We start from the raw sequence: 13,235 nt of genomic DNA, 5'->3' as shown, positions 1-13,235 counted from the left end.
AAAATCAAGTAACAAACTATATTTTAAAATTCATGTAAAAACAAAAAACTGTTCAGGCACTAATCAGTTAAAATAAGTTTGGTCATTTTTTGTTTCCATCCTGTAAGTTCAAAAAGGAAAACTATTTTGATAATTATAGGAAAGGACATTGCTCAATTCCTCCAATGAAACAATGAATCAAACGTCACTACTACTAGCTTACACATACCTGTTTGAGAAGAGCCAAAACATACAATGGAAACAACTTGAGGGAATTTGGTGCTATCAGCATGGACTGCTGCAGATTTGAGGCAGTTGACATATACGCTGACAAAGAGTCTACCACAGCATTAACTAAGGCATCTCTTGCATCTGCAAGACTAGATGAAACTGAGCGATCCACCGCTGTTGGATTAGAAGAATAAAAAAGGTTAGTAGAGTTTACCTCATTCGTTCCATTTTCCATACAGAAGCTTCCTTTTACAATGCTTAAAAAAATAAAAATAGGAGTTTTAATACTTGATTTAAGCTGTAGTATGAACACGAGACTATGTACACATCATGTTTGAAATATTATGCAAGTAGGTTAGCTATTGATTAAATTATTCGCTATTGTACATCCAAGATGATTTGCAACAATTCTTCTGACAAAAAAAATCAAAAATAACGTTCTCTCATCATTTCCACAGCATAACAGTTTGTGCAACTTAAGTTCCATCTTTCTCTGCTAAGAAAAAGCTGCAAATCTTTTGGTTCGAGGAAGCCACCTGCTGGACTGAATGCACATTTGAGACAAGATACAGAAGTACTGTTCATTTTTTGTAATTCATTTGACTACTAATATACAACATGGCATACACTAAAATCCTGCACGGAGCCATAACATTCACAAGCAGAGATCAATCTATGAAACATCCACTTGTGGCCCATGCGTAGGGAATAAGCAAGGATCCTCAATCTAGCAATGGCAGGTTGAAAGCACGGAAAACTAACACAGAAAGTGGAGATGTCAGAAGTACTCCCCATTCCCGTTTTTTTTTTTTTTAAAGCACAAAAAAAAAAAAAACAGGAAAATGAATAGCCAGGCTTCATTTGCTACTTTAAAAGAGAACACCTGAAAAGACATTTGAAACTCACCCATGTTTGCTAAGAGGCATACAACTGCTTGTACATCTGCTCCTGCATATACATCAGCCAACGAATTTACTACAGGCAAGCAAAGTGTGTGCACTCGAATTCGACGTTCACCTAATAAAAATAAGTAGAAATCATCACACAGTACTGCTTGGTAGGAAGAGGTATCCAAATTCAGTCATTACAGCGCATCTCCTCTCGTCCAAGATGCACTCTTGGTAAAAACACACCAGTCAGGAGTTTGCTGTAATGCCATTTCTCACTCCTGTCTCAAATTCTGAAATGCTCTCAAGTATTCAACTGAATAACCAACACAGGTTCATAACATGAACTACTTTATAATGTCCACACCAAGCATTTTGACTGCACAGATGAAGTATGTAGTTTGTCATTCTAAAATTTGTGGCATCCTCCACAATAGAAAGTAGCTGCTATTCTTTATGCCCACCCGGTACACTAGCATCCACCACTTTCATGGCTCTGTGATTTTGGATAAATTAAGTGCCAAATATGTTACTGCTTATAACAATGATATGCCTTTTAAGGAAAGTTGTTGAACAAGATTACGTAAAATTGAGATAAATTCCATTTTTCCATCAAAATAGAGCTTATGAAGTTTTATGTTATGTGACTAACTGCCAAGTAGGTTCCCTAACTTTGACAAGATTCCCCTAAGTTATAAAGATCAACAAAAGGCTGTGCAAAGAGCTATACAAACATTACCTTAAAAACAAACCAAACAAAAACAGTGGTCAATTCATTTGAATGCCTTTACCTTTGCTGGAAGTATACAAAAGAGCTGTTTGAAAACAAACCAAGGATGTGTCAGCGAGACTTTCCTCAATGGACATTTGTACTGCAAATCCAGCATCAGGATTGACATTGGCAAGGGATAATAAATCAGTTGATCGTACAAAAAAGTTCCCATGAAAAGTGTGTATAGAAAGACCTAGAAGCAGATGAAATAATTCAGACAATGAGGTTGTAACAGCATGAAAAACTTCCTTCAATAATTAAAGCCCACAGTCCTTATGTTTTAAAAATACAGTAAAAAATATTTATGCCAAAACTGAACGAACGATGAACGATGCTCTTACACTACACATTTCAACGTGGTTGAAATGAGATGGTGCAGTCTTAACTAAAAACTGGAACAAAAAAAACAACTAATATCCAAATAGCAAAAGCTAACAGCACATACTGATGGAAAGGTGACAAAAATATGATTCTTCAGTGAAAGAAACACAGATTGAAATTTAATCTTGTTGAAGACTAAGCACATTCAAAATGACAGTTAACATGTTTACATGTGTTTTCCCATATGTAAGAGTATTTACAATATACCTTTTGTGCATCTTATGCGCATAACTGCCTCAAAACCAATCTTCCTCGTAAGGTATCTTTTAAGGTCTTTTTGCAACTTTTCAGCCTGAGCAGGATTATGGATATGATGAAAAGACGGATAATAATAGATGCACCCAGCAGAGTATTTGGACATGCAAGCTGTGAAGGAAGAAAACATGTTAGAAGGTAAACCGTGAGGTCAGGACATGAAGATTGTGTAAAATGTTCTTCAAGTCACATCTATATTGACCTTTTTCCTGATATGAACCACATCTGTAAGACGACAAGAGCTGCCCTTGACTCAGGCCACTGAAGACATTAACAAGTCACTCCAATACACAGTTAGCTCAATATACACTTACTTCAATAACCTGTCTTAGCTGCCAAAGGTAGTACGGAGTGCTTGCAAGAATATTTGATGACGTAGACATAAAACTAAGTGTGTATGCAGAGACAAATCCTAGTTTAATACTGAAAGGTGAGTACTGCGTTCTCCTGCTATGATTAAACTTTATTCGTTTCCTGCCATCTACCTGTTTTCTATTTTTGAGCAGAAGAGTACTTTCTAGTTTAAAACTGAAATCTCAGAATAAATTGTCTTTGATACTACCAATCCAATACTCCTGTTCTTTTCTGATATCAACTTCTAAGTCAATTCCTATGCAGTATTAGCTGCATTTACAAGAGTGCATAAAGACTTACAAGATCAAAGAATTCCTGAGGTAGCCTGTGCTTTTCAAAGACAGACAACACTTTGGGAGGAACAAATACATATATTAGGCACTCCTTACCAAGAGAAGCTAGATCAGAATATTGCGAACTTAAGAGAAATAAATCCACAGCAATCTGTTGGCCTGAACAGTCCAATGCCAACTTCTTATAAAAATCCGTAGCTGGACCAAGATGTTGGACCACCTTTGGTGAAAAAGTTACATGGAAAAGAATTAAAATAGTGATTGTGCTTCCATAAGAATTTAAGGAACAACAGATATACCATTCAATAGCAAAGTATCATAAGTAAGTTTCATTTAAGTAAAATTTTATAGGCATTTCAAAATACCCGCAGAAATTATTTTATGTTGCACATTCTTTTAGATCATCTTTACAAGCAGGTATAATACTCACTTCAAAGAAGTTTACACTCTCATACAAATAAACATGCATGTAACTCTAACATTTACTAGATACTTTATTTACAATGCCAAAAATAATAAGAAATCGTGTTTTAGGGGTAGTTTTATATATATATACATGATATATATATATATATATATTCAAAGCCTTGGTTGATAATAAATTGAGTCAAAACATACTTGCAGCTTCTTCTCGCTGTCAAGAAAAAAAGGTTTTGCTGTCGAGAAACACACGCATGTATAAATTATTGATCATACATGCACAGACACCGAATATTTAAAAGTTAGCGAATTGCTATAAACAAAAAACAAGAGTTGGTCTGTAGACGATGTAAGTCAGAAACGTCCAGTCCCTAGGCTCCTGAGATGAATAATTAATGAAATTTTTATACCTTTGTGCTTGACCTTTGATTGGGATCTTCTCTGGAATGCAAAAGCCCTGCACCCAAGGATGGTAACTGTGTTTGAAAAACAGATATCCGACCTCCTGTTGGAGACATCAGTTTAAATGCAGCCTGAAGAGCAGGGCCCAACGCGCTGTGTGTTTCTCTTGTATTGGTGAACATATTTGGGAATGCATTCAGTAGATCTTTTATCAGCTGCAAAATAGATTGAAAGCGGCTTATGAGATTTACAATCTTAAGATCTTCTGCTATTTCTAAAAAGCTGTAGTGCCACCACCAAAATGATGAACAATCTGTACCAAATATTTCAGCTCAGTTTAAACAAATTGGGAAAAACAGTTAGAACTTTTAAAACTACACTGTGTTGAACAAAGTGTAATATTTTTATAATTAAAAAGTAACACTGGAATTACACATAACATATAGTCTTGAATTAAAAGTTTTTTTAAAAAAACATCTATTTTGAATATTTAAGTGCTTCAATGTAGTGATCTATTTTGAGTAGTCATACCTCTTTGCTTTCATGGAGATTTACAAGTAAACTGTCTGGTGTAGGAAGGAAAATATCTGTAGGGAAAATGGAAAAAACACTTTAGTAAATAAAAAATAACATTAAAATAGAACAAAACAGCTCATTGTCCATAGATACAAGTGCCACTAAATAAAGTCTACTTTTCTGATAACATATTAGAGTGAAAAGTAATCTCAGCAAAGCTTGCTTTGTTCAAAGAAAAAATTAATATTTGAATTTCACTTGTTAAAATACCAACTATTCTGCAAAAAGTATACGACTCTTTTTGAAAAATACATTCCCTCTCATTTTAATAAAATTACCCTAATACCAGAATATGTAAGAGGCAATCTTTCCATTGGAGTTAAAAAAAAAAAAAAAAAAAAAAGGAGCTTCTCAAAAATGTAGTTACTTACCATCAATATCTGAAACAATCAGCATCTGAGGCTGAGATAAACCTTCTTGCAAGTTGTAAAAATGAACAGTGCTGTCAAAAGTTATGAACCCTATTCTTGTTCTTGAGTCTCCAGGCAGCCTGAAACATTAAAACAGAACAAAACAAACCATTAAGCCCTAAATTTCTCTAAACCAAAATCCAGTGTCTCTACAATGCAATATTATTTATCCTGTGGACCATATTTTTATATATAGCATTAAAAACACAGTCAGAAAAACTAAATGGAATTTCTAGAATTTGCAGACTAAATGGGTCTGCAAATATAACTCATCAAGTGCTGAAAACCTTGACTTTCAACAAAAGTAAGAGGCAAAAGTTGGTTCTTGCCATCTGGATATAAATTAATTGGATGTACTGATTTTTGTGTAGGCTTTGCATGAGATTTCATGAATTTTTCTAAAAAATAAATTAGTATACTTCTGAGAATCTGTTAACAAAATACGAGTAATACTCTGAACAAAAAATATAATAAATGTAAGAGAAGAATTATATGTACATGCTGGTGTCGTTATCAAAAAGAAAAATTTCCTAAGACAACTTTGTAGAAAATAATTTTCAGAGTTTCATCCTCTTTTCACCCTCTACAGAATGAAAAATTAGTTTTCAAAAGACACGACCATAGTGAAGTTTATCAATCCTCACATAAAAGCACCAACAAAAATCCCACACATATTGTTCCAGTGCAAAAATGAGGAACATACAGAAAGTGGCACTGGTTGATCTAGGTAACTGTGATTTAAAAAACCCAACTGACAACACAGTTCAACTAGGTAGTCCACACTAGTGGTCACAGCACTCCAGCATGCAGCACCTCAGCTGCTTCAGCACACAAAACCTGACGAATTTAATTGCTGTAATTCAATTATTTTTGTTGTTCTTAAACATAAAAGAGCACTTCAGATGTTTGTAGAATCAACATGTTGTTACAAGTTACAGCTAAATATTCTTTGCAAATAAATATTCTTTAAGCAAATTCTTTGCAGATCCATCTTTAATCACATAAAGGGAAGATGCCTCTCAGATGGGTTGTTGTATTTTTTTTTTTATTATTGTTCTTGGCTTTAAGATACATAAGTTTCATTTCAGGATCTCATGCAACAGAACATCTGTCCTTTAGAGACAGCTCATTTAAACGTTATATGCAAGTTTTCTTCAAAACTGTAGGTTAGTATTGTTCATAATCACCTGTTAGGTAATTTGAAAAGGTTATTTATAATCTTACTTGTCTAGGTTTTCCAGCAATGAATTGCAGAGTATTGTCAAATATCCAGCCTCCACTGCATTATGAGAGACATCTAAAACAAATAAATATACCGCAGGCTGAGGAGGACGAAGCTACAAAGTAAAAAACAAACAAAAAAATAAAATAAAATAATTCAAAAATCATATTAAAAGAAATAGTAAAAGTGTTTAGTTATTAGAAAGGGACGTGGGCAAAGGGAATACTTCGAATAATACAAACTACACATCATGAAATAAAATGAAATTAAACAACTAACAGTCATGTGAATAGATTTGAACACAATTCTCGGTGGTTAATAAACCCTATTTGCAATAAGCACAAGTTACGCTTCTGAGTGGAAATCGGATATTTAAATCTTTCCTTCCAACAGTAAACTCAAACATAAGTGTTTTTTTTTTTTATGCCAGATACAGAATTTGCTCTTCAAAACTATTCTTTCTGAATGTGGACAACGCTATCCATTAATCTGAGTTGCAATATTCTACCTACAACCTTTTTCCAGCCACGTAACAAGCTGTATTTATTCATTTGAAATATCTTGGCTACCCTGTTCCAATTCTAATTCAAGAGAACAATTTATTTTTGCTGTGGTTATAGTGTCTTTATGAACAGGACCTCTTTCCACGCCTTGTTTATCCTTCTAACAAGGATACTGCCGCAGCAATCATAGGTTGATTCCTAGTTAGGATCATGTTTGTGAGATTACTAATTAAAAAATTGAACCTAATTTAATTCTTTCATTATTCACTATCGGTCTTTCAAAACCTCTTCATAATGTGGGAAAGACCCAGAAGCTAGATTGCATCAGACTCAAAACAGACTATACAATGTTAAACTGCACAGGACAGCTACATACATTGTAATTGCCTTTAACTGACAAATCTCTCAATATACATATTTGCCAAAAAAAATATATACTTTTCTTTGGTCTTAGAGGACCTTCATGGGAAAATTAATATGTACCACTGGAGTAATACGCAATGTTAATTTCAAATGTATTTATATTAATGTGCAATTTTGTGGAAAATCGCCATGAAAACATTTTTTTTTTTTTTACCATGTAGTCAGAGGAAGCAATGAATTCCACTGTAGAATTTTGGACCTCTGGACGTTTGTGCGGCTCTCCGTAAGATCGTGTCAGGGGATTATACATAAATTCTTCAGGAACTACAAAAAAAGTTTCCAAAATTTATGTTTGCCACCAAACAAAAACCATTATGGAATCTAAACTAATGCAGACATTGCAATTAATTAAAGAAAAATAATTCAGATTAAGGATATATAACATTTCAAGTATCCCACATAACATCAAAGGTAAATAGCTAGAAACAAAAAAAGCTTTATTTTCAGTAGTAATATAGCTCCAAATTTAAAACAGAAATGCAAAGAGTATTTCACAACAAGCTTCAATCTGTATTGTTTATGATAGTATCTGGCTTAGGTTGCAGACATTAGCTGTCATCATCCTACCATTTGCATATTGCAGCAGCAGTTGATGGAGTAAGTTCATTTTATTACAGAAGTAATCAGGGTAATTTGATTACATCCTCTCTGTCTCCCACAGAATTGCAAAAAGAGCTTTTCCTTCAGGAAATGCACGCTATGTCTGACTTAAAACCTAGAGATTTAAAAAACACATTAAGAACTATACTAGCATCCACTTGGAGTACCCCATGGGTGGATATGATGCAAATACTTGAAAGAGATATTAATGCAAGCATCTTCTGTTACAAAACTTACCATCATTAACTCTGTAGCACAGATTGCATTTCCACCTCCTTTGATCAATGAAAGAAACAAAAGGGTTGATATATGTCCTGCAGGATCTGCATCTCACTATCGTGCTTGATGTTATTACTGGTAATTGCTAAAAAGAAACAACGGAAAACTGTAACAAAAGGCATGTAATACATTTTACGAAGAACATTATTGTACAGTACAGTGCATAAAAGCTTCAAAAGCCTATATACTCTATCATCTTTCATTCTATCTTTTTTTAGGCCATTTTCATGTAGCAGTAACAATGCCTATTAAAAATTCCCTTTAAAATCGTAAGTAATATTTAAAATTATCTTAATCCAATCTCATTCGTTCTCAATGCAATAAAATCTTTAATGAAATCAAATTACACAGGCATGATAACATGCCTACTATGGTAAGAGAAATTATCAAAGACAGGATGACTTTGACTAACAATGCTAGACAGCAAACCTTACATGTCAAAGAACACACAGGATACGAAAAAAAGGTTGCACTAGATAGTTATTCACCTTTTAAATAATTATAAACAAACCAGAGGGAGAAGAGTGGCTTAAGAGTTCTGAACAAGGCTTCAATCATATATTGTGTTCAGATTCTACTGACAGCAATTATCATGCCAGTAATAGTCCCATTAGCACCTCTTTTCAAGAGAGCAAAGTAAACACCTTTTTAAGAGGTATATGACAGTTTTGAGTCCAACAATCAAAACTTCAATTCAGAGCTTCAGAGAACTACTAGTAGCAAGCAAATCTTCGTTAGTCGTTCCAAGAAAAAAAAAAGTAAGGGCAGGCATGTCCAAAGTCTTTACAAAGTTCAGTGAGGTAGCAATTGCAAGCTTTCTTTTGCCTCGTTTTTCATTTGCAAACTTTTTTTTTGAATTGCTAAATTTAGCAATTATACTTCATTACATTTTATTCTGTCTAAACCAAAATGGGACATACACGTGCATCAAATATACATATATTAAAAAAGTAAGCTACTTTACCGTTAAGTCTCTGAAGGGATGTAGCAACAAACCCAATGGAAGCTTAGCTTTGTTTAACAAAGCCTGTGTCTGTGGAATATTTGTCAGCGTACATCGAAATGAACTGAAAAGAAATTAAAACCACTTAGTTGAAAACTTTCAAAAGATGATAAAAACATCATATTAACACCCGATTTTAAAGAACTTTGACATTTAAGAAACCACAGATTTAATGAAACTGATTTAAAGATAAAAGTAATGGAAAGTGATTAAAAATCCTCCTGAAGAATCAAAAAAAATCCCCCCAATTTCAGCAATGCAAATACAGAAAAACAAACTTAAAACAAAGGAAAAAACTGCTTTAGGTACAATGCTCAATTTAAAATGACAGTTTTTATTCATTCTGAAGATTTTTTTTTTGATGAAGTAAAGAACTAAAGGAGGAATACGAAATTTACTAGTTCTTAGAAAGTAAAATTTATCTAAGAATATGGTAGAAAAGAAGCTCAAATACTGGAAGAGTCACAGCCTTTTATTTTTGTTCATGTATGTAAAGAGCAGGATTGACTTCAAGCTAAAAAAAACGCGCTAAAGAAGCCCAAGGCATCGATAGTACTGTCCAAAGTGTTCCATGCCTAAGACTGATTTTGAGACACCCAGCTGTGCCTTCTGTTTTCTGGTGGGACCATGCACTGTCAATATGGCAGTCACCTTAGTTAAAAGGCAGTGGATTTCCACTGCCCTTTTTTAATTAGAATTAAGATCTTTGTGGGAGAGCAATTTTCACTGTACCTAGCTGCACTTGACTTGGGAAAGCAGATTAATGATAATTAGAGGTGAAAGTATTCAACGTAATTGCAGTATGATGGTGATAGAACATACTCACAGTTTATTTAGTATATTAAGGCATGATCATCATAGTTTTCTGGAACAAAATCCTATGCAATATTATAAAAATATTCCATGAAATGTACTGCATAACATGAAAGTGTTTATTAGCAGATTTTTTTTTAGATGGATAAAACAAGACAAAGATTTAGCAGGTTTCTTAATTTTTTAATAAGTAAAATATACTCACACTGCATATGTTCTGACATGGACAACTTCAAGTTTTGCATAAGGATGCAGAGGATACTTATTTTCAAGTGAACAGGATTATATTAACTTTAAGATTTCAAATTAGGGGCCTGTTTACACATTTTTTGATGGTTTAAATAATTAATAGTAACTGAAAAACATAACATGCTGTTCTAGACATACTATACTTACTCTGGACTGCAGTTTAATTTCCTAAGATCAGAATTCAAGTTAGGCACAGGAGCTGGAACTGAAGATACAGGCAAAATATTCCTGTCTTGTGTAAGGTTTACTGGTCTCAAGCCTTCTGGCTGCTGAGAATGCTGTAGACTTAACCCTCCTAAGGAAGAGGACAGCTGGTTCACACCTGGATATTGCTGGAAAAAAGCAAGAGCATTGCAAATCATAAATATACAATCATGTTTATATAACTTATGACATAGACAGCAGGGTCGAGTGCACCCTCAGCAAGTTTGCAGATGACACCAAGCTGAGTGGTGCAGTTGACAGAACAGAAGGAAGGGATGCCATCCAAAGGGATCTGGACAAGCTTGAGAAGTGGGCCCACGTGAACTGCATGAGATTCAACAAATCCAAACGCAAGGTGTTGCATCTGGGTTAGGGCAATCCCAGACATGAGCACAGACTGGGAGAAGAATTCATTGAGAGCAGCTCTGCAGAGAAGGACTTTGGGGTTCTGGTGGATGAAGAGCTTGACATGAGCCGGCAGTGCTCATGAAAGGCTACCTTCAAAGTTAGATCAGGTTGCTCATAGCCTTGACGAGGCGAATTTTGAAAGTCCCCAAGGACAGACGATTTCACAGCACCACTTACTCTAATGCTTCCCAAAAGCAAACTCTGAAGAATTTTCACTTTTTATATCCAACTGGAATTTCACCTGTTGCACCTAGCAGTTTTTTGTCCTTTAACAGTGTGCTCTGGAAAATAACTTAGCTGCATCTTCACTATCATCCACCTGCTACGTGGTTGGAATCTGCAATTAAGATGCCTCCTTCTCATTATGTCTCCTCAATGAAAGAGAGGTCTTGGACTTCATCATAAGCCTTGCTGGTTCTATGAAAGAACATTACAAAGCTGTTGCAAGCTTAGGAGCTCAAAACTAGGTTAAGCTTTGAGTTTTCAATTTAAAACAATTTCAGATTCATTATACATAGTATTTGAATTCAAACAGTGCTATCATAATAAAGATGATTAACACAGCTTTAGAGAGATCACTAAGCTGTAAGTTTTCCAAATTAACACCTGCCAGTACTCAAGTTAGAGCCACTTACCCCTGAAATCACACAAAAAAAGGACAAAAATAGGTAGACAAAGCTATGTTGAAAAGAATTACTTCTTTCAACTGGAAAAAAAAAATACTTTGTCAGATTTTACACTACCTCTCTAACAATGAAAGCCCTCAATTCTGACTATTACATACTTCCTTATTGTATTACGCTCAGATCAATAAGGAATTCTGATCATGAACAGCAGTACTTTTGGTGGATTTGCTTGCTGGGCCTTATTTCAGAAAGAATGGGATATACAAAACAGAAGGTTTGGTTTTCTACACCAGGGGTACTGCTATGAGCAAACGTGTGCTAGGTGATAAGGCACTTCATTACACTTCTTCACAGTTTCCTATCAATAAAGGATAGGCCTTTAAAACAATAAACCTTAAAATTGTGGCTGCCATCAATAACCAGTAAAGTGAACCAACAAAGCCTGATTATTTGGAGATACACTTAAAATCTTACTTCAGAAGCCTTCTAATAAGAAGTTAACACCAGCGCTATGACACAAGCATTATACTCAGAATTTAATGGTCCAGAAGCTGTAAAAATAAGACTTGGAAAGACTTTTCATTACTTCATCAAGTAACTTTCAGAATAAAAATATGAACCTGTGGATAATGCTGAAACCCAGGATGGTGGCCTGGATTACTGGGCTGCTGCACAGGAGTAGGTGGCACTGTATTTTGGTAGCCAGGCTGCAGTGCTGGATATCCATAACCAAAGGGCTTGGAAGTTTTTGATGTTTGGGGGGCTGATGGAGCAGGAACTGGGCTGCTGGTCACAGAACGTGTCTCTGGAAGGACAAAAAAAAAAAATCCCACAGATACTCAATATACTTTCTATTTCTTAGTTTCTATGTAAACTCCTGAATGCTTAACAAGCAACACTTTTTCCACTTATAATTTTTCGCACTATCCATCAAGATTTTTTTAATCTTCATTGACTATATAAAAAATTGTAAGCCATTAGCAAGTCAGAGTACTGGAGCTGATGCTGATAAGGAGGGTACACTTGGGAAGACAACCATAGACCTATGTGTTTATTAAGATAAACTTCAAAATGTTGTTCTACCAAAACAAAACAAACCCACAGCTTTCAAAAAAGACAAGCATTGCAACTAAAAAGTAAATATTTTATATATATATATATATATATATAAAGTCCAACCCCATCCTTGTAACTACATTATATTCCAAGATTTGCCCTTGACATAAATTGCAGAAGAGACTATTCATGCTCAGTCTCTCTAGCTACTTATGAATACTTTTAAAACATAAGGTTGACATGAAAGAACTATTCTCTAAATGTAGAGAGAGTTCTTTTCTTGAAGTAACTCAAGTATATCCCTGCAGCACAGTTTGGTCTCACTGTTGTTAAAGATTAAATTGAAGCAACATATAGTCCTCAAATCATAGAAAATCCAACAGCTGTAAAGAGACAGAACTACTCCTACACCTGGGGCACAACAACCCCAAGCAGCGCTACAGGCTGGGAGATGAGTGGTTGGAAAGCTGCCTGGCAGAGAAGGACCTGGAAGTATTGGTTGATAGTCAGCACTGGAATAGGCTGCCCAGGGAAGTGGTTCAGGCACCATCCCTGGAGGTCTTTAAAAGATGTTTAGATGTAGAGCTTAGTGATATGGTTTAGTGGAGGACTTGTTAGTGTTAGGACAGAGGTTGGACTAGATGGATCTTGGAGCTCTCTTCCAACCTAGATGATTCTGTGATACTCAAGAATTTAATGCCTTCGAATACGAGATAAGTTTCAGAAGGATTCAGGCTTGGTAAAAATCTGCAGGGAAGTGAAGGGTGGATCACTCATGAACCCAACCTCTAAGAAACTAGGTTTGGCTTGAGCAGCTGGGGTGGGGATCACTTAAAGCTGACCCTGTTACTCTTCAAGAAAAACAAAAGGAACAAGCTATTTTTTAATA

At 35.0% G+C, this 13,235-nt stretch overlaps 1 protein-coding gene across 3 annotated transcripts in view; it reads right to left on the bottom strand.

Annotated features, from left to right (window-relative positions):
* SEC24B (SEC24 homolog B, COPII coat complex component) overlaps positions 1 to 13,235 on the bottom strand; it is a 44,439-nt gene that overhangs the window by 8,056 nt on the left and 23,148 nt on the right. For all 3 annotated transcript variants that reach the window (XM_066996431.1, XM_066996432.1, XM_048066375.2), the window contains 14 exons: positions 11,911 to 12,095; positions 10,200 to 10,384; positions 8,952 to 9,054; positions 7,946 to 8,072; positions 7,263 to 7,372; positions 6,185 to 6,297; positions 4,922 to 5,040; positions 4,506 to 4,561; positions 3,983 to 4,189; positions 3,249 to 3,372; positions 2,458 to 2,616; positions 1,889 to 2,062; positions 1,117 to 1,227; positions 209 to 384 (listed from right to left, as the gene is read on the bottom strand). In XM_066996431.1, the coding sequence (XP_066852532.1) occupies positions 209 to 384; positions 1,117 to 1,227; positions 1,889 to 2,062; positions 2,458 to 2,616; positions 3,249 to 3,372; positions 3,983 to 4,189; positions 4,506 to 4,561; positions 4,922 to 5,040; positions 6,185 to 6,297; positions 7,263 to 7,372; positions 7,946 to 8,072; positions 8,952 to 9,054; positions 10,200 to 10,384; positions 11,911 to 12,095 (1,949 nt within the window). The remainder of the gene's footprint in view (positions 1 to 208; positions 385 to 1,116; positions 1,228 to 1,888; positions 2,063 to 2,457; positions 2,617 to 3,248; positions 3,373 to 3,982; positions 4,190 to 4,505; positions 4,562 to 4,921; positions 5,041 to 6,184; positions 6,298 to 7,262; positions 7,373 to 7,945; positions 8,073 to 8,951; positions 9,055 to 10,199; positions 10,385 to 11,910; positions 12,096 to 13,235) is intronic.

The sequence above is a fragment of the Anser cygnoides genome, chromosome 4 (genome assembly GCF_040182565.1).
Source record: "Anser cygnoides isolate HZ-2024a breed goose chromosome 4, Taihu_goose_T2T_genome, whole genome shotgun sequence".
NCBI lineage: Eukaryota > Metazoa > Chordata > Aves > Anseriformes > Anatidae > Anser > Anser cygnoides.
The sequence above is the reverse complement of the archived record's forward strand: the minus strand, read 5'-3'. Positions and strand labels throughout refer to the sequence as shown.